The sequence below is a fragment of the Bubalus kerabau genome, chromosome 5, assembly GCF_029407905.1.
Source record: "Bubalus kerabau isolate K-KA32 ecotype Philippines breed swamp buffalo chromosome 5, PCC_UOA_SB_1v2, whole genome shotgun sequence".
NCBI lineage: Eukaryota > Metazoa > Chordata > Mammalia > Artiodactyla > Bovidae > Bubalus > Bubalus kerabau.
Window position 1 is genome coordinate 117,055,816 of NC_073628.1, and position 23,387 is coordinate 117,079,202.

At 40.2% G+C, this 23,387-nt stretch overlaps 1 protein-coding gene across 1 annotated transcript in view; it reads right to left on the reverse strand.

The window, feature by feature from the left end:
- Positions 1-23,387, reverse strand: part of STX6 (syntaxin 6) — a 50,535-nt gene that overhangs the window by 23,292 nt on the left and 3,856 nt on the right. Inside the window, exons 2-3 of the mRNA XM_055582868.1 lie at positions 9,556-9,725; positions 7,630-7,724 (exon numbers count right to left, since the gene is read on the reverse strand). Of these exons, the coding sequence (XP_055438843.1) occupies positions 7,630-7,724; positions 9,556-9,725 (265 nt within the window). The remainder of the gene's footprint in view (positions 1-7,629; positions 7,725-9,555; positions 9,726-23,387) is intronic.

Below are 23,387 nucleotides of genomic sequence, written 5' to 3' on the forward strand. Positions count from 1 at the left end.
GAACAAAATAAAACAAAAACAAACTGATGAATACAGAGAACACACTAATGGTTACCAGAGGGAAGAGGCAGTTGGGGGTGGGTAGGTGAAATGAATGAAGAAGGTCAACTGTATTGTGAAAGATGATAATTAGACTAGTGGCAGTAATCATTTTGTAGTATATACAGATGTTGAATTATAATGCTGTACACATGAAACATATATATGTGTGTGTATATATGTATGCATGTATGTCATACAAAAGCCAAAAAATGAAAAAGACAGATATCAAAATGAATTGTGAGAGAATTAAAGTTTTAAATTATTTGTATTTAAAAAAAAAAAAAAAAAAGAACTATTGCTCCTGAACAATGGCTAGAAGGCAAACCAACCCTCTGAAAATAAATTTGGCATTTTGTACTAACAGTTTTGATATTTGTAACAAATATCCACTGCCTTGACCTAGTAATTCTAATCAGATCAGATCAGATCAGTTGCTCAGTCGTGTCCGACTCTTTGCGACCCCATGAATCGCAGCATGCCAGGCCTCCCTGTCCATCACCAACTCCCGAAGTTCACTGAGACTCACGTCCATTGAGTCAGCGATGCCATCCAGCCATCTCATCCTCTGTCGTCCCCTTGTCCTCCTGCCCCCAATCCCTCCCAGCATCAGAGTCTTTTCCAGTGAGTCAACTCTTCGCATGAGGTGGCCAAAGTACTGGAGTTTCAGCTTTAGCATCATTCCTTCCAAAGAAATCCCAGGGCTGATCTCCTTCAGAATGGACTGGTTGGATCTCCTTGCAGTCCAAGGGACTCTCAAGAGTCTTCTCCAACACCACAGTTCAAAAGCATCAATTCTTTGGCGCTCAGCCTTCTTCACAGTCCAGCTCTCACATCCATACATGACCACTGGAAAAACCATAGCCTTGACTAGACGAACCTTTGTTGGCAAAGTAATGTCTCTGCTTTTGAATATGCTATCTAGGTTGGTCATAACTTTCCTTCCAAGGAGTAAGTGTCTTTTAATTTCATGGCTGCAGTCCCCATCTGCAGTGATTTTGGAGCCCAGAAAAATAAAGTCTGACACTCTTTCCCCATCTATTTCCCATGAAGTGATGGGACCAGATGCCATGATCTTCGTTTTCTGAATGTTGAGCTTTAAGCCAACTTTTTCACTCTCCACTTTCACTTTCATCAAGAGGCTTTTGAGTTCCTCTTCACTTTCTGCCATAAGGGTGGTGTCATCTGCCTATCTGAGGTTATTGATATTTCTCCTGGCAATCTTGATTCCAACTTGTGTTTCTTCCAGTCTAGCATTTCTCATGATGTACTCTGCATATAAGTTAAATAAACAGGGTGACAATATACAGCCTTGAAGTACTCCTTTTTCTATTTGGAACCAGTCTGTTGTTCCATGTCCAGTTCTAACTGTTGTTTCCTGACCTGCATACAAATTTCTCAAGAGGCAGATCAGGTGGTCTGGTATTCCCATCTCTTTCAGAATTTTCCACAGTTTATTGTGATCCACACAGTCAAAGGCTTTGGCATAGTCAATAAAGCAGAAATAGATGCTTTTCTGGAACTCTCTTACTTTTTCCATGATCCAGCAGATGTTGGCAATTTATCTCTGGTTCCTCTGCCTTTTCTAAAACCAGCTTGAACATCAGGAAGTTCACGGTTCACATACTGCTGAAGCCTGGCTTGGAGAATTTTGAGCATTACTTTACTAATTCTAATATTAATTAGAATTAATTAATTAGTAATTCTAATAGGATTTACTTTAAGGAAATAATATAAAATATATACCAAAACAGATATACAAAGATGTATACTGCAGTTTTATTTATAATGTGAAAGAATAAATAAGCATCATATCCAAGCACAAGAATAGTAACTGATAGTAAACCCATACAATGTAATATCATGTATCAGATATTACACTTAGGAAGATAGTTCAGTGAACAATTCACAGAAAAATACAAATGATCAAACATGAAAAGATGCACTAATGCATTAATAATCAAAGAAGTACAAGCTAAGAAATATTTTTCCTGGTTAGAGTGGGAAAGATAAAAAATATGAACACTACTTAGTGTTGCCAAAGGTATTAGGAAATATAAAATATGCACTCTGCTATTAAGAAATATCACTGATAAGGTCTTGATACTTTGAAAATATTTATCTGTGTTTACAATGGGCATTTTCATTGAACTTTTTAGTACTTAAATATCCAGGATACGCTCACAAAGATAGTTCCTGAAGTATGGTTTGTAATTGCCAAAAATTAACCACATAAATACGTACCAACAGGGTCAATGATCAAACAAATCATAACAGAAGCAGGTTAGAGAAGAGAGCATAGCCTCTCATGTCAAAGACCTGGGTTCAAGCTTATTTATGCTTTTTAATAATTATGCAAGGTTGGACAAATTACTCAATTTTTCAAAGTGTTTATTTCTTCCATATAAGATGCTATTTTATAGGGTCATTGTGGGGGATTAATAAAGTATGCAACTATGAAAAAGAATACTCTAAATCTACCCTGTCCAATAGCTGTCAGCCAACTACGGTTATGCACTGAGCACGTCAAAATGAGTTAGTACAACGGAAGAATTAAACTTTTGACTTAATTTTAATTAATTTAGATTTAAATTTAGTTACTGGGAAAACTTTCACATATGTCTGGAAAATCTGGCTATTTTCCAGTAAATCAACCTTTTCAACTGTAAGTTTTATAAACTCTAAATACAGATGAAGTATCTCCAATGAAAAGCTCACTTCTGAATTGAGATATGCTTAAATATAAAATATATGCCAAATTTGTAAGTTTTAGTAAAAAATTTTTTAAAACTTTATAGAAATTTCAATTTTTTTAATATTGATTACATGTTTAAGTAACAGTCTTCTGGGTATACTAATTTAAATAAAATATACTAAGTTTGTTATTGTTCATTAGGTAAGTTGTGTCTGATTCTTTGTGATCTCATAGACTGAGGCACACCAGGCTTCCCTGTCCTTCACTATCTCCTGGAGTTTTGCTCTAACTTATCTCTATTGACGGAGAAGGCTATGGCACCCCACTCCAGTACTCTTGCCTGGAAAATCCCATGGACGGAGGAGCCTGGTAGGCTCAGTCCATGAGGTCACGAAGAGTCGGACACGACTGAGCGACTTCATTTTCACTTTTCACTTTCGTGCATTGGAGAAGGAAATGGCAACCCACTCCAGTGTTCTTGCCTGGAGAATCCCAGGGACAGAGGAGCCTGGTGGGCTGCCGTCTATGGGGTCGCACAGAGTCGGACATGACTGAAGTGACTTAGCAGCAGCAGCAGCATGTCCATTGAGCTGGTGATGCCATCCAACCATCTCATCCTCTGTCACCCCCTTCTCCTTACTGGTTTCTTTTTATTTTTTAAATATGACTACTAGAAAATTAAAGATAGCTTGTACTTTAGTATTTCTCTTAGACAGCATGTATCTGTATTGATATAAAACTATGTCCACAATATTTTTACATACAAAATTACAAACTAATATATTATTTCTTTTAAAAATATATTTCAATTTCATTTTATAGAAATGCCTAGAAAAAATATATAAAACTGATTATTTTTATAGAGTGGAATTATAGAATGGAGGCACATTTTCACCTTTCTTATTCATCAAAATTATTTGCATTTTTTAAAAGTACAGATTATTTTTAATTTTAAAACTTAAAGACACTTATGATTACATAACAGTATAATCACAAATATGTACAAATAAAACAAAGTTTTGTTTTTGTGTTTATTTTGAGTTTAGGTTTCTTTTTCTATTTTTTGTTTTTGTAAAATTTTTCTAATTCTCTTTAAAAGCATGTGTGTGCGTGTGCTCAGTTGCTTCAGTTGGGTCCAACTCTTGGTGACCCCATGGACTGTAGCCCGCCAGGCTTCTCTGTTCATGGGATTTTCTAGGCAGGAATACTAGAGTGGTTTGCCATGCCCTCCTCCAGGGCTCTTCCCAATCCATGGATCAAACCCATGTCTCCTGCATTAGCAGGCAGGTTCTTTATCACTAGCAACACCTGGGAAGCCCTTAAAATGGGCATGCATTACTTTAATGAAATACACATTTAAAAGTTCCCATTTTTAAGTTTTCCGTTTAATAAAATATGTGTGTTTGTGTGTGTGTGTGTTAGCTCCAACAGTCAGTGACCTCAATAGCTGTGTGGTGCACATCCTGTGTTTGGCATCGCAAAAGGCAAAGAGCTGTGGCTTTCACTTTCAGGATGGTCCTTTCTTTATGCAGGGTAAAAACTGCCAGATACCGTGCCACAGATCACCTTCTTATTAGGATTTGGGATTTTAAGTTACATTACTAAACAGTTTTGATTATTTTGTAACACCTGTCATGCCAAAAACATAATTAAAACTCATCTTCTTTCTAATATAAGAAGTTTAGAATAAGCAGTCAAGAAGCAGTTAGTACTGATAAAATATGGGTCACTTGTCAAAAAAAACAACAAATAAATGAAACAACTTCCTGTGTATGCTGTTCCCATTTTGCGCCATCTTCCAAGCTGAGTGAATAACACGCTGGAAATCCCAGTGCTTCCCGCGCAGAGGACTCACATCCCAGCCTCATTTGTAGTGACACAGTATGCCTCACTCTTTTTGATTAACCAAAGCCATTTCTATATGACTTATAACTGACTATAAACAATTCTTAGATTTGAAGAGATGGATTTTGGGGAGACGGTGCTATAGTTTTGATTGCCTTTGAAAAGTTCAGAAAGTTGAGTTAGTGAGGATCATTTATTTACTTGTTAAAGAAAACTGAGATCGAGAGAGGCTACATGACTTGCCGTGCTGAAAATTTACTGAGGTCTCAGGGGAGCCTAGAACTCATGTCCTCTCACTTCTTATTCACTATTTTGCCATTGACTACAAAAACCTTTCACTATTAAATTAACCCAATGTCACTTCTGCAATAGATCTCCATAACACAAATATATCACATGTGAAATCTCTGATATATAGGCAACTCCACAAATGTTTGCCTTCTTTGGGCTTCCCTGGTGTCTCAGAGGGTAAAGAGTCTGCCTGCAATGTGGGAGACCCAGGTTCGATCCCTGGGTTGGGAAGATCCCCTGGAGAAGGAAATGGCAACCCACTCCAGTATTCTTGCCTGGAGAATCCCCATGGATGGAGGAGTATGAGGGGTAACAGTCCATAGGGTCGTAAAGAGTTGGACACGACTGAGCAAATTCACTTTACTTTCTTTAGTAAAAAACTGCTGGTAAGACTTAATAAAAACTGCACAAGCTAAAAAGACACTTGGAAAAACATACACAAGACTCTTTAAATAAAAATGACTTATTTAAAAGCAAAAACAGTGGACATTAATTGAGAAGAAACCCAGAGAAAGGTTTAGTTCTTCAGACAGAACAGCTACAAAAAATGTATAACGTATCACTGCCTGCCCAAAGAAGGAGAAAGCACAATTGGCACAAATGCATCAAAATGCATTCCTTCAAGCAACTGAATGACATCTGATACTGGTAACACAGGAGCTTGCATAAACTTGTGGTGTACAAAGTCCTAATCTGAGCCTGGTCTTGTGTCTCATTTACCCAAAATGCTAACTCTCTGAACCCATGCTAGCAGTGTCCTTGAAGCGGAACTCAGAGAGCTCTGGATACAAATGTCTAGTTGAATATAACAATACTGAATCAACACAATGCTTAAAAAAAAAATCAAGTTAGTGTCAATTACCACTTCCTTTTCTTCCACAAAACCTCAACTAGAATTTATTAAAATCAGAGAAGCAAAAAATCAGTTAGGTACTATTAACCCACCACTGGCAAATAGTAACAGCTTCCAAATTAGAAGAAGGACCAAAAACTCTAACACATTCAGTTGGATCACACCGTTTTGAGTCTACTTTAGCTCTCAACTCTAAAAGGACTCTGCAACATTGTGAAGTATAGATGATTTAGAATACTTATTTCAAAGAACATACTTCAAAACGCTTTTCAAATACTAGAAAATGAACTTTGGATTACACTTTCAATTATAGCAACTCACTTAACGTTTACTGTATTGACCTCTGAATTTCAATGTGCAGAACTTATAAGTACTACCTTGCAGAAAGAATAAATATAATGATTAAAGTCAAGAATATATGCATCACTGCAAGGCATCATTTAAATATCAACATCCACAGAAGTCATCTTCAGAAAAACCTATCACAAAAAATTTAAAAAGCACACACTATATTTATAAAGTAAGTAACTGGGAAATTGTTTGCCTTACCAAACAATATACCACCTAAAAACAGGGCTTCCTTATCAGAATATCCTCTGAACTGGCTAGAGACTAGGAATGTCTAACTCAAATGTTCACTGTATAGATGGGGTGTACATGCTCAGTACATGCTTGAGTGCTCAGTCACTCAGTAGTGTCTCTGTCATCCCACATGGACTGTAGCCCCCAGGTTCTTCTGTCCATGGGATTTTCCAGGCAAGAATACATGAGCGGGTTGTCATTTCCTCCTCCAGAGGATCTTCTCATCCCAGGAATCAAATCCACATTTCCTGAGTCTCCTGCGTTGGTAGGTAGATTCTTTATAACTGAGCCACCAGAGAAACACATAGATGGGGCTCCTAGATCTAAATAGGTTACCACCCCATAAACATGGGTTTATTTCTAAACAATTTTTAGGTATATGGATACAGAAAGGCAACTAATGAGTAAAGCAAGAAACAAGAATCGTTTAAAGCTCAGCGATAACCTACCATTTGAAATAATTTCAAAAGGAAATCACATGACACGGAGTCTTTGGCAAACACATAGCAAGGTTCCTGCCTAAGATGACTCTTAAAAAGCCATATGTTAGCACTGGTATGATCCCAAGTCTTTTTATTCAAGGAAGCTGCTTTCTAGTACATATGTTAAAGACAGCTGGTTCTGTTACATCTAGTTATGCTAATCAACTGGCTTAGCCATATAGTTTCAAAATACAAACATATCTTAATGATATTTCCCTTACATGCTATTTTCTCTTAGGTCTTTTTAACAATAGGTTAATATCAAAATAATCTGAGACTAAAGATTTTTTTTCCCTTGGATTGATTTCTTATAGGCTGATGATGGCTTGCTTGCTCTGGATAACTCCCGAAAGGCTGTCAAGCAGTTGTATATGGAAATGTCAGTAACTGGGTTGCAAGAGTTCCAGAAGCAATTCAGATGGTAGAAGAGGCCGCCATCCAAACCCAGTAAGGGCACTCTTCACAATGCAAAGTGATTACCAATCAATCAGGAAACCAAATGGTTTCTACCATAGTTCTTCTTTTTGTCTAGGAACACAGCATACTAAGAAATAAAGAGGAAAAAAGACAACTGGTCTGGAAGAATGCGACGGATGGACAGGAAGGACACAATAACCTTCCCAAAGCCAGCAGTCTACCCCCTCATTTTTGCTCTGAGAAATAAGCCTGATGATATTAACAATAGATTTCTTTTCTATCAGAGAAATTATATGTGGAAACTGTCATTTAACTCACTTAAGGAGGAGTTTCAGAGCTGACCTAGTAGTTTACATTAAGGGAAAGAGTTTGGAGCAGTCTGGCTTTTTCTTGCACAAGTAACACAATAAGATTTCACTCCTTACCCTGACAACCTGCCGAGTACTTGTGATGAAGGCTTTTCTTATACTCAATTCGGTTGCATCAAGGTTGAATTTCCTAGGATTTGCTTCAACTATGCGTGGGTCAAAAAGTCAAGGTAAAGCAATTTCATCAGCCAAAACCTAACAGCCAACATCAGTGTTAAACCGCAGATCTCTCACAAGCAAGCAATAAAATCTGGCCCAATTTCTGAACACACAGTCAACTTACACTGATCATCCTCAAACTTTCTCTGCCCACAGCTAGACAGGGTTCCTTGTGCCCCAAGGCAGAGGTGACCTGCCTGGGTTCACTACAAACCCACAGCTAAGCTAGGCTCTTCCACGTGCCTGCCACTGTTCTGACTCCAGATCATCTTTCCCAGGACAGCGCTTGCAAGCCGTTTTCATTTGCCATTCCCAACCATCCCACTTCTGTCAAGAGGCTAACTCTGCTTCTTAATCTAGAAATCGAGGCTTCTTCTCCGAGGCTTCCCTGCTCTTCTCGCCCCGACCCTGGGTCACTCCATGGCTCTCTGTACTCATCTCTTATCGTCTGCAAGGATGCATTTGTAATAATATTTGACTAATGTCTGTTCTCCCTCCTCCAAGCCCCCTTCTACCCCCACCATAAGTTCTACAAGGGTTGGTACACTTTTGCTTATCAATCCAATCTCAGGAACTAGCAAGATGTCTAGCACATAGCACACTCAATGACTATTTGCTGAATGACGATATCTATTAAAACTTTTGTTCTCTTTATCTCACAATTTCTCTATCTCCCCCAATCTTCTTCTCTTCCCTCCTATCTCGAGGTAGGACATATCTCCCTGTAAGGGTGGTTTTGCTCCCACCCCTTCACATATTTCTCTTCCACTAGTTTTAGAGAACACATCTGTCTTTTAATAATTTAAAAGGTACCCCAGGGTCATTTTGATGAAAAGAAATTATCCACTCCACAAGTCAACTCTATATGAACCTGTGTGCTGACTACAGACTGATCCGGACAAAATCTGGTTTCCTTTATGTTTTGTTACACTCAAAAAACAGAACAGGCCTCAGAACATGCAAATGGCATATCTTCAATCTAAAGTTATGACTGAATATTTCCAGTTGAAAAAAACGGCCATGTAATCCAACTTTTACAGTTCCCTGGTTCATCCATCGTATCAGTGAACTTACTTAACATCAATAGCATGACTTGGCACATAGATCTATCTGCTTTAGTAAGTGCAGTTTCATGGGACAAGACGCCTCTCTAACGCTCACTGGCACTGAACAGTAAAGTCTGGGGAAAGATTTTCTTTTGATCTCTAATTACAATGTACAATATTGGCCTGTATACACCTCCTCAAAATAATGGCAGCTAACACTCACAGAAGCTCTCTGTGGGGACTTCACGCAAGTCCAGTAGTTAGGACTTTGAGCTTCCAAAGCAGGCATGCAGGGGGCACAGTCTGATCCCTAGTTGGGGAACTAAGATCCCACAGGCTGAATGACTCAACAACAACAAAAAACAAAGTTCACTGGGTCAGGCACTATCCTAAGCTCTTTACCCGATAAACTTTCAACAATCGTATGACCTAGCTACAACTGTTACCTAAGGTTCTACTGAAAAGCAAAGTGCCCAGAGTCACAGTTAGCAACTGGCGGAGGCAGGACTTGAACACCCAGTCTGACTACAGGGTCCAAGCTCAAAGCCACTGCACTATGCTGCCTCTATGTTGCAGAATCTGTCATGCACTGAAGCAGAATTTGATTACTCTACCTTAGCCTCCTGGGCAATGATTTTAAGTGTGCCATGGCACAAATAAGAGCAACATCAATCAATGATAAAAGGAAATATCTAATCTATGTATTTGAGACATCTGACTGAAAACCGTCCATTTGCCTATCTGCCTCACATGGCATAGATGCCTCAGAAAAGGATATTGATGGTTTCGTCGAGGTCCTCTAGGTCCCACTCTATGCTCCGGAGGTTGTTCCTCAGCTCGTTGGTGGTCCAGTCGATTTCTTCCCTCGTGGCTGTGGATGGGTCCTGGAGGAGCTCTGTCCATCTCTGAAACAATCCCTGTGCAGTGTTGACTGCTTTCTGAACCTCTCTGTAACCAGGTGAAGGGAAAGGAGAGAAATGAGACAACACTTACTATGAACAAGTTAACACAAGACTTATGTTAACCATTGCAATCAGACCCCACTCTCAGCAACGAACCACCATTCCCCAAAGTGTTTCTCCGTTGTTACAGAAGGCTCTTCACAGACAAATATCAAAATTCAAAAATTTAAAATAATAGTCTGAGTATTATGTTTTCAGTTGATTTCAAAATAAAACAGCCACCACTTAAGCAGCTATAACATCAAGTTTGTTCGTAAAGTGAAACTGCCAGCCACTCAGTCGTTTCATTCTTTGTGACCCCAGGTTGCTCTGTCGGTGGGATTTTCCAGGCAAAAATACTGGAGTGGGTTGCCATTTCTTTCTCCAGGGGATCTTCCCAACTCAGGGATCAAACCTGCGTCTCCTGTGTCTCCTGCATTGGCAGGTGGGTTCCTTACCATCTGAGCCACCAGGGTGTCCTTTAAATTTTGTAAAGGACAAAATTTAATTTTTCTAACAGACCATACTTAATAATCTAAGAAGCTATAATACAAATTAACTAAAGGACCATTAACATTCACACATGCTGCTAGTTGGTGCGAAGTAATTTATATTCAGATGAAGATTCTAAAACAACTTTCTTTTCCTTAGGAAGACTGCTGTGAAAGGGGGGTAAAAAAGGGTAGATAGAAGAGTTACTGTTACACAGCTTGTCTTTTAGAAGGTAAGTATTTTAACCTGAGACATTTTAAAATTCAAAATCTCATTAGAAGATTCCCCAACAGTATTAGCTTTATATATCTCTACTGTACTTTCTACTCTGCACAGAAGATTAGTGTGCTTCAAGTTCAGGGGGTGAGACTAGGCCATTAAGTACTACGGTCTATTTTCTTTTAGGTTATAGATACAGCCGCAAGGTCTTAAAAACCTTTCTCCCCACCACTGGGCCAATATCTACCATTAAATGTTATAATCTAACACTACCATGTATAAAAGCCAAAAAGGAGTCATTTTATAATCATGGTCTCTTGTGTACAAAGATTATAACCTTCATGCTCCTAAACTAAGATATCTGTTATGATCCTTCCATGATTTCTTAACCGACTCTTCTGGGTGTTCAATCAGTGTGCTTGTTGCCTATGGCTTTAAAACAGGGAGCTGCATGCATCCTATTCCCTCTGACATTTCAAGTGTCAGAGGAGACAGCACTAACAAAATGAAAAAAGGTACCTTATAATATCTTGGACTGTGAATACTGATGAGAGCTAAAAAGCTGAATGTTAAATACAGAATTATAGACACTGGATCCGGCTGGATAAATCACTGAGCTCTGTGGCCCACAATCAATCTACCAGGAACAGTCTACTATGTTCACACCCAGTGCATGGTTTCAGCAAGTCCCCTCATTGCTCCTCTCACATCAGCCCTATGCTTTAAGTGCTAAAGAGAAACTCTTATCTGAGACAAAAAGAGGAAGGACTAAGTAACTGAGATGCAAATCTACTATTTTTACTCTTTATTGAGGTTTCTGGCTGATCTGGTAAAGAAAAGGGCATACATTTTCTCATAATATGAAGTACTTGGTGAAGGGAAGTTTGTGTTGAATTGTGTTGAATACCTTCTCTGATAACAGAAGGCAGTTAAAAAGTTATCTAAGACGATATATCTCATTCTAAAGGACATAAAAATTACCAGTTCTGTAAAGGAAATCTGAATTCTGAATTGTTTTTTGAAAACTAGAAGTCTCAGGCTGGAGCATACCACATTCTCCACCACCACCAGACAACCAGGATGCTGGAATTAAACTCTTAAGCACTGATCCATAAACTTTTTTGGTCTCAGGGCTCTTCTGCACTTTTCAAAATTACTGAAGACCCCCAAAGAACTTAATTTGATGTGGGCTCTTTATCTGTTGTCACATACCATATTAGAAATTCAAACATATTTTAAAATATTTACCAATTAATAAAACATTACAATGAAATTACTGTATGTTAATGTTTTGCAAAAAATTTCTTAAATAAAAATATTTAGTGAGAAGACTGGCACTGATTCACATTTTTGCAAATCTTTAATATCTGGTTTAACAGCAGGACAGGTATATTCTTACAACTGCGTTTACACTGATGGTTTACATATGTTTTGGTTGAAGCAGATGACAGAAATCCAGCCTCATACAGATATATAGTTGGAAAAGCGAGGAGTACTTTAACAGTCTTTTCAGATAATTGTGGATATTCTTTTTTGTCGCTCTAAGAAAACTCGACAAGTGGCAGTTTCTTAAAGCTTAGCGGCAATATGAAGCTGAAACCACACCAAAGACCTTGTGAACACCTCATACATTGCAACTCACTGCTCCATCTTCTATAGTGAATGAATCTTTCACCCATCATGTACTGGTCATTTGCAAAGTATTTTACCAAGCATCAAAGATCTTCCAAATGCTGACTCATTTCATTACACAACATCCAAAATCATACAATAGTATCACCACCAATCCCACTACAAAAACTTTAACTACTTGGAATCTGTAACATGATACAAGTTGAATCAAGCTTCCCAAATTCTTTTTTTAAAAAAGGCCCTAATTTCATCATCCGTAAAAATATTGTCAGTTGTTTTCCAAGAAGTGACAGGTTCACCTCATTCATTTTTGAGAAAAATCTCAAGGTTTTTAATGGATAATTTTGATCCTTGTGAGCATATGCAAGTCTCAATAACCAGTCTGCAAGTCATTCTTTGAAGAAAAAAATGAGATTCTGTGGAGGAAAAAGCAAGCTATTTCAGCTTGCAACTGCATCACCGAAGGGCCTTCGCTGGAGTCAGTCATCTTACAGTACAGCAAAAGTGCCCCATGCACTCTCTCATGCTGTCACGAAGAATATTAAAGTGCGTACTGAGGTTGGGAGAAAACAACTGTGAGTTACGCTTCTGATTAAATAACTTGTATCTACAATATACATATATATATATTAAACTCTCAAAACTTAAACAAACCCAATTAAAAAAATGGGCACAATGAAGACCCAGCACATTCCAAAATAAACAAACAAATCTTTAAAAAAGAAAACTGAGTTGATTTCTTAAAAAAAAGGGGGGTAGGGCAAAAGATCTGCACAGTCACTTCGCTAGAGATAACATATAAGTGACAAGTAAGCACACGAAACGATGCCCAATACCATTAGTCATTAGAAAAATGCAAAGTAAATCCATAATGAGATTCCACTACAAACTTGGAATGGCCTCACACAACCAACCGACAATGCCAAGTGCTGACCAGGTAGTGGAGTGACTGGAACTCTCATGGATTGCTGGTGGCAACACAAACTTGTACAGCCATTCTGGAAAACAGTGTAGTTGTTTCTTAAAATTAAACATACAAAACATACATTTACCATATGACCCAACAACGCCACTTCAAGATGACACAAAAACACACACACTCACACAACAACCTGCAAATTCTTACAGTGGTTTTAGTCATAATAGCCAAAAACTGAAAACAAGCCAAATGTCCTTCAACCAAGGAATGGACAGCTCTGGTACACCTTCACAATGGAATAGTACTCAGCAATAAAAAGGAACAAACCATGCCTACGTGCAACAATAAGGACAAATCCCAAATGCATCATGCAAAGTGTAAGAAGTTAGATGGCCACACAATGTATGATTCCATTTCTGTAACATTACAGAGGAGGCAGAACTATAGGGAGAGAAAACACATCAGTAGTTGCCAGGTGCTGGACATGGCGGGAGGGGGACAGAGAGAAACTTCTAGAGGTGATGGATCTGTCCTACAACTTACTTGTGGAGGTGGTGGTTACTGACTACATGCATTTGTCAAATTTCACAGAAGTATACACTAAAAAGGGTCGGTTTTATTGTTGGCTAATCATAACTTTTAAAAAGTTGGGACTTCCTAGGCAGTCCAGTGGTTAGGACTCTGCACTTCCACCGGGGGCCCAGGTTTGATTCCTAGTTAGGGAACTAAGATCCCACAGGGTGCACACAACAGTGGAAAAAAAAAAAAAGAGAGAGACCAACTATTTTTTTTTTTTTTAGAAAAGGAAAAGTGTTATTGGGAATCAAGATTAGATAAAATTAATATTTCTTTTACTGTTTCACGAAGAACAATCTGAAGGGAACGTGATTCTCTTTTTTCTTTTTCACCACGAGGGAGGAATGATTTTGGTGCCACTGCCTTGATTTAGGGAAAGGCACGAGCAGTTTTACCTGCCACTGCTTTTGCACCATCAGTTTAAATGTTAACATGATGAAAAAAGTAAATAACATCTGAGTAGCAAAAGCATCTGAAGCTGAGGGGCTCTGCTATGAAAGGATCTTGAGATGGCCCCCACACTGGGAGCCAAGGGCCATACTTTCATCACCACAACTTTAAAGACGCTGACGACTCAGACTTGAGAGGAAGGAGGAGCAGGTGGGTGGATTCAATTCTAGCAACACAGAGTGAAATCAAAGAGTCCTAAAGCATGCAAGAACTTGAGCATGTCCTAAAAAAGAAATGAAAGAAATGGCAGGAATTAGAAAAATGCTACTAAGCGATCCCAGGATAACATTCAACACCCCACATGCCCGGCCAGTGACCTGGCTCGTATCACTCTCAATCTCGTTCATTTTTAGTCTTCAAGTAGTAGCAGAGACATAAGAAAGTCAAAGTAGTCTTATTTTACTTTTCTAAGATGTGTTTTAAGGGATCACAAAGGTGGGAATGGTCAGCAGTGGTTCTGATCTGAAAAGCCAGAGAACCTGTAGTATGTCAAGGAATCCCATCTTAATAGCATCTATAATAGGGTCCCTCAAAGTTTATAACACCTCCCAATTTTTCTTCTTTTAATATCATTTCAGCTTAGTATTAGCCTGAAAAAGAAAGCATGGAGAGAAAATGTGTATCACAGACAAAAAAAAAAAAATATTTTAAGCCAAATATTAATGGTGCCCAGAATATCCAAAAGAACTTTGGATTCCTGAACAGTTTGAAGACACACGTAAGAAGTAAAAGACACTAACTAGTGACACAACCCACTCAGCTCAGAACTATTTGTAAATACCTGGGACTAAATGTTTAGAATCACCTGTCATTCCAAGTAAACCGATGAACAGGACACAGGAGTATATAACCAGGCCAGCTGTTTGGTATTTGGGAGGATCTCAGGTGGAGCTTTCTTCACCTACTTTTCCAGGAAAGGTACAGGGGTTGTTTCTGCATGAACTTGTGTGCATTCCCACACATGTAGGTGCACCATCCTCTGCTCATGGTTAGCGCCCACCACACACTGAGCCCCTGTGAGCATGCTGCACCCTGTAGGGAGCTCTGAGGCTGCCGACTCCTTAGTCAACGGTGATCCACTTTCATCTGCAGTCTCTGGAAAGGTAGGAATCACACGATATTGCCTCTTTTTCCTGTAGAGTCTGCTTTAGCTATTTTCAGGTTTTTCTTCCAAGTGCATAATGGGAATGATTAAAGTCTGATGCTCAGAACTTTCTACGAGGGGCCATGTATACCTTGAATTTCTGGAGTTCTTCGGCTTAGCTTCTTGGTACAGAGGCTTCCCTGGTGGCTCAGACCATAAAGCATCTGCCCACAATGCGGGAGACCCAGGTTCAATCCGTGGGTCAGGAAGACCCCCCGGAGAAGGAAATGGCAACCCACTCCAGTACTCTTGCCTGGAAAATCCCATGGACGGAGGAGCCTGATAGGCTGGAGTCCATGGGGTCACACACGATTGAGCGACTTCACTCACTTCACTTCAGCTTAGCTATCTTCTTGGTAAGTAATAATCTGCTCACGGACCAGGAGATATCTTTCAGCCGCTTGAAGGAGAGAGATGGCTAACTCCCACATCTGCTGCAGATGCTTTGAAGTCAGTCTCGACTCACACATTTCATGGATAACAAGAGTCACAGAGTGGAAATACCAGGGAAGAGGCTTTTCCCCTTGCTGTCCACCAAACGGCCCATTAAAATGATGAGCCCCATCACATCCTCACGGATAACAACTTCTATGACCAAGAGAATGAAGGCTCTTCACTGCGAGCCATACCAGGGCCCATGGGACCACTTGTAACACAGAGCTTCCTTCCAGTAAGCAAACGTCAAAAACGAAAACACAGCCTGCGTCTTTGAAGAATGTATCTTTCAAGCAAAAATAAAGTAATCCAAGCTTTCAAAACTGGATTCTTCCATTCCTTAAAAAGAGTTGAGATTGGCAGGATGAAACCAACCCAGTTCTTCTGTGGGTTTTTTTTTTGTTTTTTTTTTTTTTCTTTTTGGCCACACCATGAGGCATGTGCTTATCTTAGTTCCCTGACCAGGGATTGAACCCTTGTCCCCTGTATTGGAAGTGAGGAGTCTTAACCACTGGACCACCAGGGAAGTTCCCGTTTGTTTGAAGCTAGCCAGCACTAACCTCTAGTCACTGCTGGTTAAGCCCCTACCACACAACATTCTGCCAAAGAATTGATGCTTTTGAATTGTGGTGTTGGAGAAAACTCTTTGAGTCTCTTGGACTGCAAGGAGATCAAACCAGTCAATCCTAAAGGAAAACAATCCTGAATATTCATTGGAAGGACTGATGATGAAGCTGAAGCTCCAATACTTTGGCTACCTGATGTGAAAAACTGATTCATTAGAAAAGACCCTGATGCTGGAAAAGATTGAAGGCAGGAGAAGGGGACGACAGAGGATGAGATGGTTGGACGGCATCACTGACTCAATGGACATGAGTTTGAGCAAGCTCCAGGAAATGATGAAAGACAGGGAAGCCTGGTGTGCTGCAATCCATGGGGTCACAAAGAGTCAGACATAACTGAGCAATTGAACGACAATACAACATCCCAGTCTGTTCCACCATGGAGAAAAGTTCACCATCCCAGCCAACCCTTTGTTTGGGTTTCAGGCAATACATTCAGATGTCCATAAAATCATTTCTTAGCTGGATCTCACCAAATTTGTTGGTAAGATGGGAGAAAGAAGTGTTTCAGCCATTAGGGAGCTTCAGTTTCCCTGAACCTGTCATTCAGTTGGGCCAACAAACTGCAGGATAATCGTAGGTGCAGCCTCCACCAGCCTTTTGATTTCTCCTTTCTTCTTTGACCATGCTGATAGGCTCTGAACTGGCATCTGTTCCAGTTACTCTGGTTGTATAACAATGACCTCCAAAATCAGGGGCAACAAATGACCATTTCTTACGTGTGTGGATTCTTTTTTTTTTTTATTCTTTTTATTTTTATTTTTTAACTTTACAATATTGTATTGGTTTTGCCATATATCAAAATAAATCCACCACAGGTATACATGTGTTCCCCATCCTGAAACCTCCTCCCTCCTCCCTCCCCATACCATCCCTCTGGGTCGTCCCAGTGCACCAGCCCCAAGCATCCAGTATCATGCATCGAACCTGGACTGGCGACTTGTTTCATATATGATATTTATACATGTTACAATGCCATTCTCCCAAATCATCCCACCCTCTCCCTCTCCCACAGAGTCCATAAGACTGTTCTATACATCAGCGTCTCTTTTGCTGTCTCGTATACAGGGTTATTGTTACCATCTTTCTAAATTCCATATATATGCGTTAGTATACTGTATTGGTGTTTTTCTTTCTGGCTTACTTCACTCTGTAGAATAGGCTCCAGTTTCATCCACCTCATTAGAACTGATTCAAATGTATTCTTTTTAATGGCTGAGTAATACTCCATTGCGTATATGTACCATAGCTTTCTTATCCATTCATCTGCTGATGGACATCTAGGTTGCTTCCATGGCCTGGCTATTATAAACAGTGCTGCGATGAACACTGGGGTACACGTGTCTCTTTCAATTCTGGTTTCCTCAGTGTGTATGCCCAGCAGTGGGATTGCTGGATCATAAACGTGCATGGATTCTTTGGGCCAGGAATTTGTGCCAAACACAGAAGGGATGGCTTGTCCCTGCTCCACACTGTCTGGGGCCTCAGCTGAAAGACTCCCTGGGTGGGGGGCTGCGGCAGGAGGCGCTCCTAGGTACCATCTCTGCGCCTGCGTAGTCTCGCCGCATGAGCGCTCGAGCAGATGGGCTGCAGTAGAACTGGACTTGCATCCCAAGTCACAAAGATGTGACTGGAAGCTGAACTGGGTGTCTTTTGTGACTTAATCCTCAGGAGTCAAGCAGTGTCATTTCTGCCTCATTCTGTCAGTCAAGGCAGTTACATAGGTCTGCCTGGGTTCAAAGAAAAGCAACGAAGATCCCAGCTTGATAGAAGAAAGCCAGCTTCACAATTTAAGAAAAGCAAATGGGACAGGATAGATATTGGACGGCCACCTTTGGAAAAACACACAGGCTGTAACACCTGTGTCTGGAGCAGCACCCATGGTGTATGTCATCCCGTATGTATGAAACAGGGGTCCCTGGTTCACCAACGCACCGAGAGGCTGCTGAGGGCAGACGGTTTCTACTCTACTGATGAAACTGAAAACCCTAGGCTGTGTGAGCCTCTGCATCATTCTCCCACCCTGGGCCCCATTGGCCTGTCCCACCACCAACCCCTCAGGCTAGGTGAGGAGGCGCTCTTTTCACCGCCTGACTTACACACTCAAGCCTTTTATAAGGGGAAACACACACACCTGCGACACTTGACCTTACCGCCATTTTCAAATTCAACTTCACAGTGATAATACCTTTTGCAATAATTCTCCTAGAGGCGGAAAAAAAAAAAGCCTTTAGTTACCTACAGTTCTAGACAATTCTGACCTCAACCTGCCGCCACTTCCACAGCTCCCCCGGGACAGAACTACTGCCCCAGGGACACCGCAGGTCCCGGTTACGGGTGACTTGAGCTCGCCCTCATTTTCAGTGTACTTGACACCACAGCCTTTCTATTTTCTTGAAACTCTCACTTCCTTGTTTTTGTGATATTGTGCTATTTTAGCTTCTACTAATTTTCTCTTTCCTCTTCTTCCACCTGGTCCCAGTATTTCTCAGCAATACTTTTACAGTTTCTAGGTGCTCAACAACACTAGTAGGTTCAAACGATCCCTTGAGGTTGATGACTCCCCAACTGCCGTCCCAACCCTAACCAGTCACCCAGGACTAATTCCTATATTTTAGCTGTCTCCAGGATCATTCCATTTCCCTAAAACCAAACTAATCATATTCTTCCTACAAAAAAGCAAGTATTCAAACAACAAAGCAGAAACAAAAACAACAACAACTGCTTCCTTCTCTAACTTCCTCATTCTAGTTATTAGTGACACTATTCTCCAAGATTTGAAACTAGTCCAGACAAGCATCATCTTTGACTCTTCCTCTTACTTCTCACCTTGCACAACCTCTACTTAAGCTGCGTCACTGGATTTTAGATCTAGAAGGAACTTTCACAATAACCAGTCTGCATTCATTAAACAAATAAGAGAACAGGGGCTCAGACTTCTTGGTTTCAGACCTCAAGTTCTTCTGACCCAGAGCACGAGGCGCCTTCCAGTAACAAGACTTTTCAACCCCATCTTTGCAAAGCCTCCTGACAAATCTATTTTCTTAGTGAATTAAAGACCTGGGTTTGAGCCCTCAGAAGTTGTCTGACCACAGGCAAGTGGCATGGTAACAACTGTTAAAACCGCCTCCTCATTAAGAATTTACAAAAGCAAACAGATTAAATTTTAACTCCTCAACTGGGTATTCCATGCCTCCTCCTCCCCACAAAGGGGCCAACTTTAATTTCCAACCTGATTTCTCACTGAAACAAAATCTGTTTCAGTTGGCAGCTCTTCTTCTCATCCTCCCTTTCCTCATTTCTGGCTCTGGACTTTCGCTCACCGCTTCCCCATCTGGAAGAGTCCTTACACCTCTGCAAATGAAAAGCAGACACTTCCTTCATGGCTCAGATTAAGGCCCTACTTGCTTCATGCAAGTGTCCCTGACCAACATTCCCCGGGGAGTCTTTTCTGTCTCCACAGCATCTCAGCTCTATTCCAAAATCTTACATGCAATCCCTATCGTCTATCACCTAAACTGCTTCACACAGCTGCACAGTGTTCTTCAAACCAGGAGCCAAACAGAGTATCAGGAATTCAATAAATGTGTAACAAATGTCTGCAAAATGATTTTTACAATGAAACATCTGATTGGGGAGTTGCCTAGGACTCCACACTCTCACTGCCAAGGGTGTGGGTTCCAGCCCTGGTTGGGGAACTAAAATCCCACAAACTATGCAGCAAGGCAAAAAAAAAGAAAAAGAAAGAAACATCTGAAACATCTGATGGATTTTCAACAAGTAGAAAATGAGACTTGACTTATATTCAATTTTATTGGATAATAGTACTCATAAATAAGGATAACTTTTCTCAACATTGTGAATAAAGTGCACAATGCTTGCCTTCAAGGAGCTCATAAAAGGTTCTACACAGAGACAAGAGATAGAGAATAATACAATGTAAAACATATTGTTTTGCTCATCTGCTTACTTACACCATCATTTCAACAGGATCCATAGCCAAGAACATAGAAATAAAACTATCCTCCTTTAGGCACACAAAGCCTCCAAACCAGCAAAATATTAAAGGAACACAGTATTTATGCCTTTTCCCTACAGGAGAGGCTCACTTGGTACAAAATACTCTCATATTCCACCACTCAATTTCTTAATGGCTTATTTTGATTACAAGGTGCAAACAAAAGAGGGGTAAAAACTACAGATCCCGAAACTCAAAACGGGATCATTCATTCAACAAACACTATGTAGGACCTTACTGAAGACAATGATGAAAAAAAACATGATTCAAATATGGTATGTTTCACCTAGCAAATTAGTCAAGGTTTCTTCAAATGAGAATCTCAGTACTGGCAAGGGATCAAGGGAAATGGGTCCATCAAACTTTGGGGGGGTGGAGTGGGGAGTAGAGTGGAGAGGAGTGTATCCTGGAAGGCAATTTGGTAACATGTATCAGAAGCTTTGAAAATGTGCTCGCCCACTGAATTAGCAATTCTGCTAGAGGAATAAAGGCTCTGGAAATAATCAGAAACAGCAATGAAGACCTGTGACAAGCAGGGCTTATCATTACAATAATTGTAATAATGAGAAATTTAGAAACATCATAAATGTCATCCCAGGTGATAAATTATATTACATTTATATGACAAAATACAAAGGCAGTCATTAAAAAGCCTCCCCATCAAAGGCATGCTAAGGATATAAAGATATACAGATGAAATGATTGCAAGACAGTATGATCCCAATTTCTTCATGATTAATAATAACAATAATACCAATTTATATAAATCCTGGCCTTTCCAATTACAAGCTTATGAACTTGGAAGTTTTTTTTAACTAATTTTGTTCATTTGTAAAATGATAATAATAATAGTACTAGTACCTAGTTCATAAGGATTAAAACGACAACCCCTGGCAGATTCTCAGCACAGTGACTGATATATGATAAGAGATCAAAAACTGATGGGTAGTATTACATAAAACCATTAACAGAAACACATAAGAAAGACACCAAAATTTTAACTATTTCTGGATGATGGCATTTCAATGAATTTTTTTTTTTAATATTTATGCACGTGGCTGCACTGGGTTGTCGTTGTGGCACGCGGGATCTTTAGTTTCAGCGTTCAAACTCTTAGTTGCAGCATGTGGGATCTAGTTCCCTGACCAGGGATTGATCCCAGGCCCCCTGCCTTGGGAGCTTCAGAGTCTTAGCCACTGGACCACCAGGGAAGTCCCTTCAATGAATTTTTAATCCTTTTTAAAAATACTTTTATTTCCTAAGTTTTCTAAAATGAGCATATGTTACTTTAAATGTTACTCCAAAATAAAAACAGAACAAAAAACCAGTAAGACATGGTCTTTCGTCTTAGAAAGGGCAGACTATTTGGAAGGAGACACATAAATAGACATTTAAAAGAGAATGTTTACTGAGCACTTGATGGACGCCCCAAACTGTGCCAAGACAACATACATGCCTTAACTCATTTAATCCTCATAACCGATAAAGCAGGCATTGTTAAGCCAATTTTGTGCCTAAAGAAACAAGTTCAGAGAGGATAATTGACATGCCAAAAGTTACATCAAATAATGGATAGAGGTGAGATTCCAACTTTAGATCAGCCTGATTTACACAGTTCAGTTCCTTCACCAAATCTCACTGCCTCTGGAAGTCACATAAAAAGAAGAATAACATCCAGAGCACGCATTTCCTTTCCCTTTGCACCCAGCTTTGTTTTTCTTACAGAATCTACCACCACCTGATATACCATATATTTGTTCACTTGTTTACCACCTGTCCCTAGAACATAAGCTTCATAAGGACAGGTATGTCGTTTGCCCACTGCTGGACCTTTCGCCCCTGGTAAACGAAAAGAGAACACTCGGTAAGTGTTTTAGAATGAAGGATTCTGGATAGAGCTGTGACCTGATCATGTCTCCAAGGCCACATCCGGCAGCAGTGCCAATGAAGCTTGCTGAAGAGGACACTTATAAGAGTCCAGGTGGGAGAGGACAAGGACATGAATGAGGGCGGAGGAACCAAAACCAGAGAGGAAGAGAATTCCAGAGATATCCCGGGGATGCACTAAGAGGACCTGATGACCAAGTGGACATAGGACTGATACAGTGTGGAGTCAGGAGTGAACAGGGCTAAGAGGAGGAAGGGATTTTTAGGTAGGGGGAAGGAAATGAAAAAGAATTGGGGGCAAGATACCCATCCCACAGCATGGGGGATGTCAAACAATTAGTAAAATACACAGAAGAACACTTGGGAGAGAGTTGGGTCAGAGTGACAAGGGTGCGGGATGTACGCAGAACCACCTGATGCAATGGGAATAATCAAGCTTACTCAGTGAGAACACACATGAAGAGGGTCCACTAGTCAAACTACAAGTGAAGGGCCGGTCTCAGTTTACTCAGTAGAGCTAAGAGTTCTGGGAGCAAAAATACCACTGTGAATATATGGGCCAGGTAGAGCTACACCTGCCCAGAGAGCCCAGCTGCCCGACTGTGGTGGTTTTCTCCCATGTTCTGGTGTTCTGCTCTGAACAAGACATCGACAGTATCAAAATCTCACAAAGTGAACCTCAAACACTCAGACACCAATCACCGAATATTTAAATTGAAATAGCTTTCTAACTGGTCTCCTTTTTAATCTTTCTTCACACTGACGCACCCAACACTACTACCAAATCAATACTCTCAGGACCCTAATTTCATGTCATTTCCCTGCTTTTCATAACTATTCATGGGATTCTCAAGGCAAGAATACTGAAGTGTTTTGCCATTCCATTCTCCAGTGGACCACATTTTGTCAGAACTCTCCACCATGACCCATCTGTCTTGGGTGGCCCTACACGGCATGGCTCATAGTTTCACTGAGTTTCAAAATAGCTAAGTGCCAAAGAATTGATGCTTTTGAACTGTGGTGTTGGGGAAGACTCGTGAGAGTTCCTTAGATAGCAAGATCAAATCAGTCCATCCTAAAGGATATCAGTCCTGAATATTCATGGGAAGGACTGATGCTGAAGCTGAAACTCCAATACTTTGGCCACCTGATGCAAAGAACTGACTCATTGGAAAAGGCCCTGATGCTGGGAAAGATTGAAGGCAGGAGAAGGGGATGACAGAGGATGAGATGGTTGGATGGCATTACCTACTCGATGGACATGAGTTTGAGCA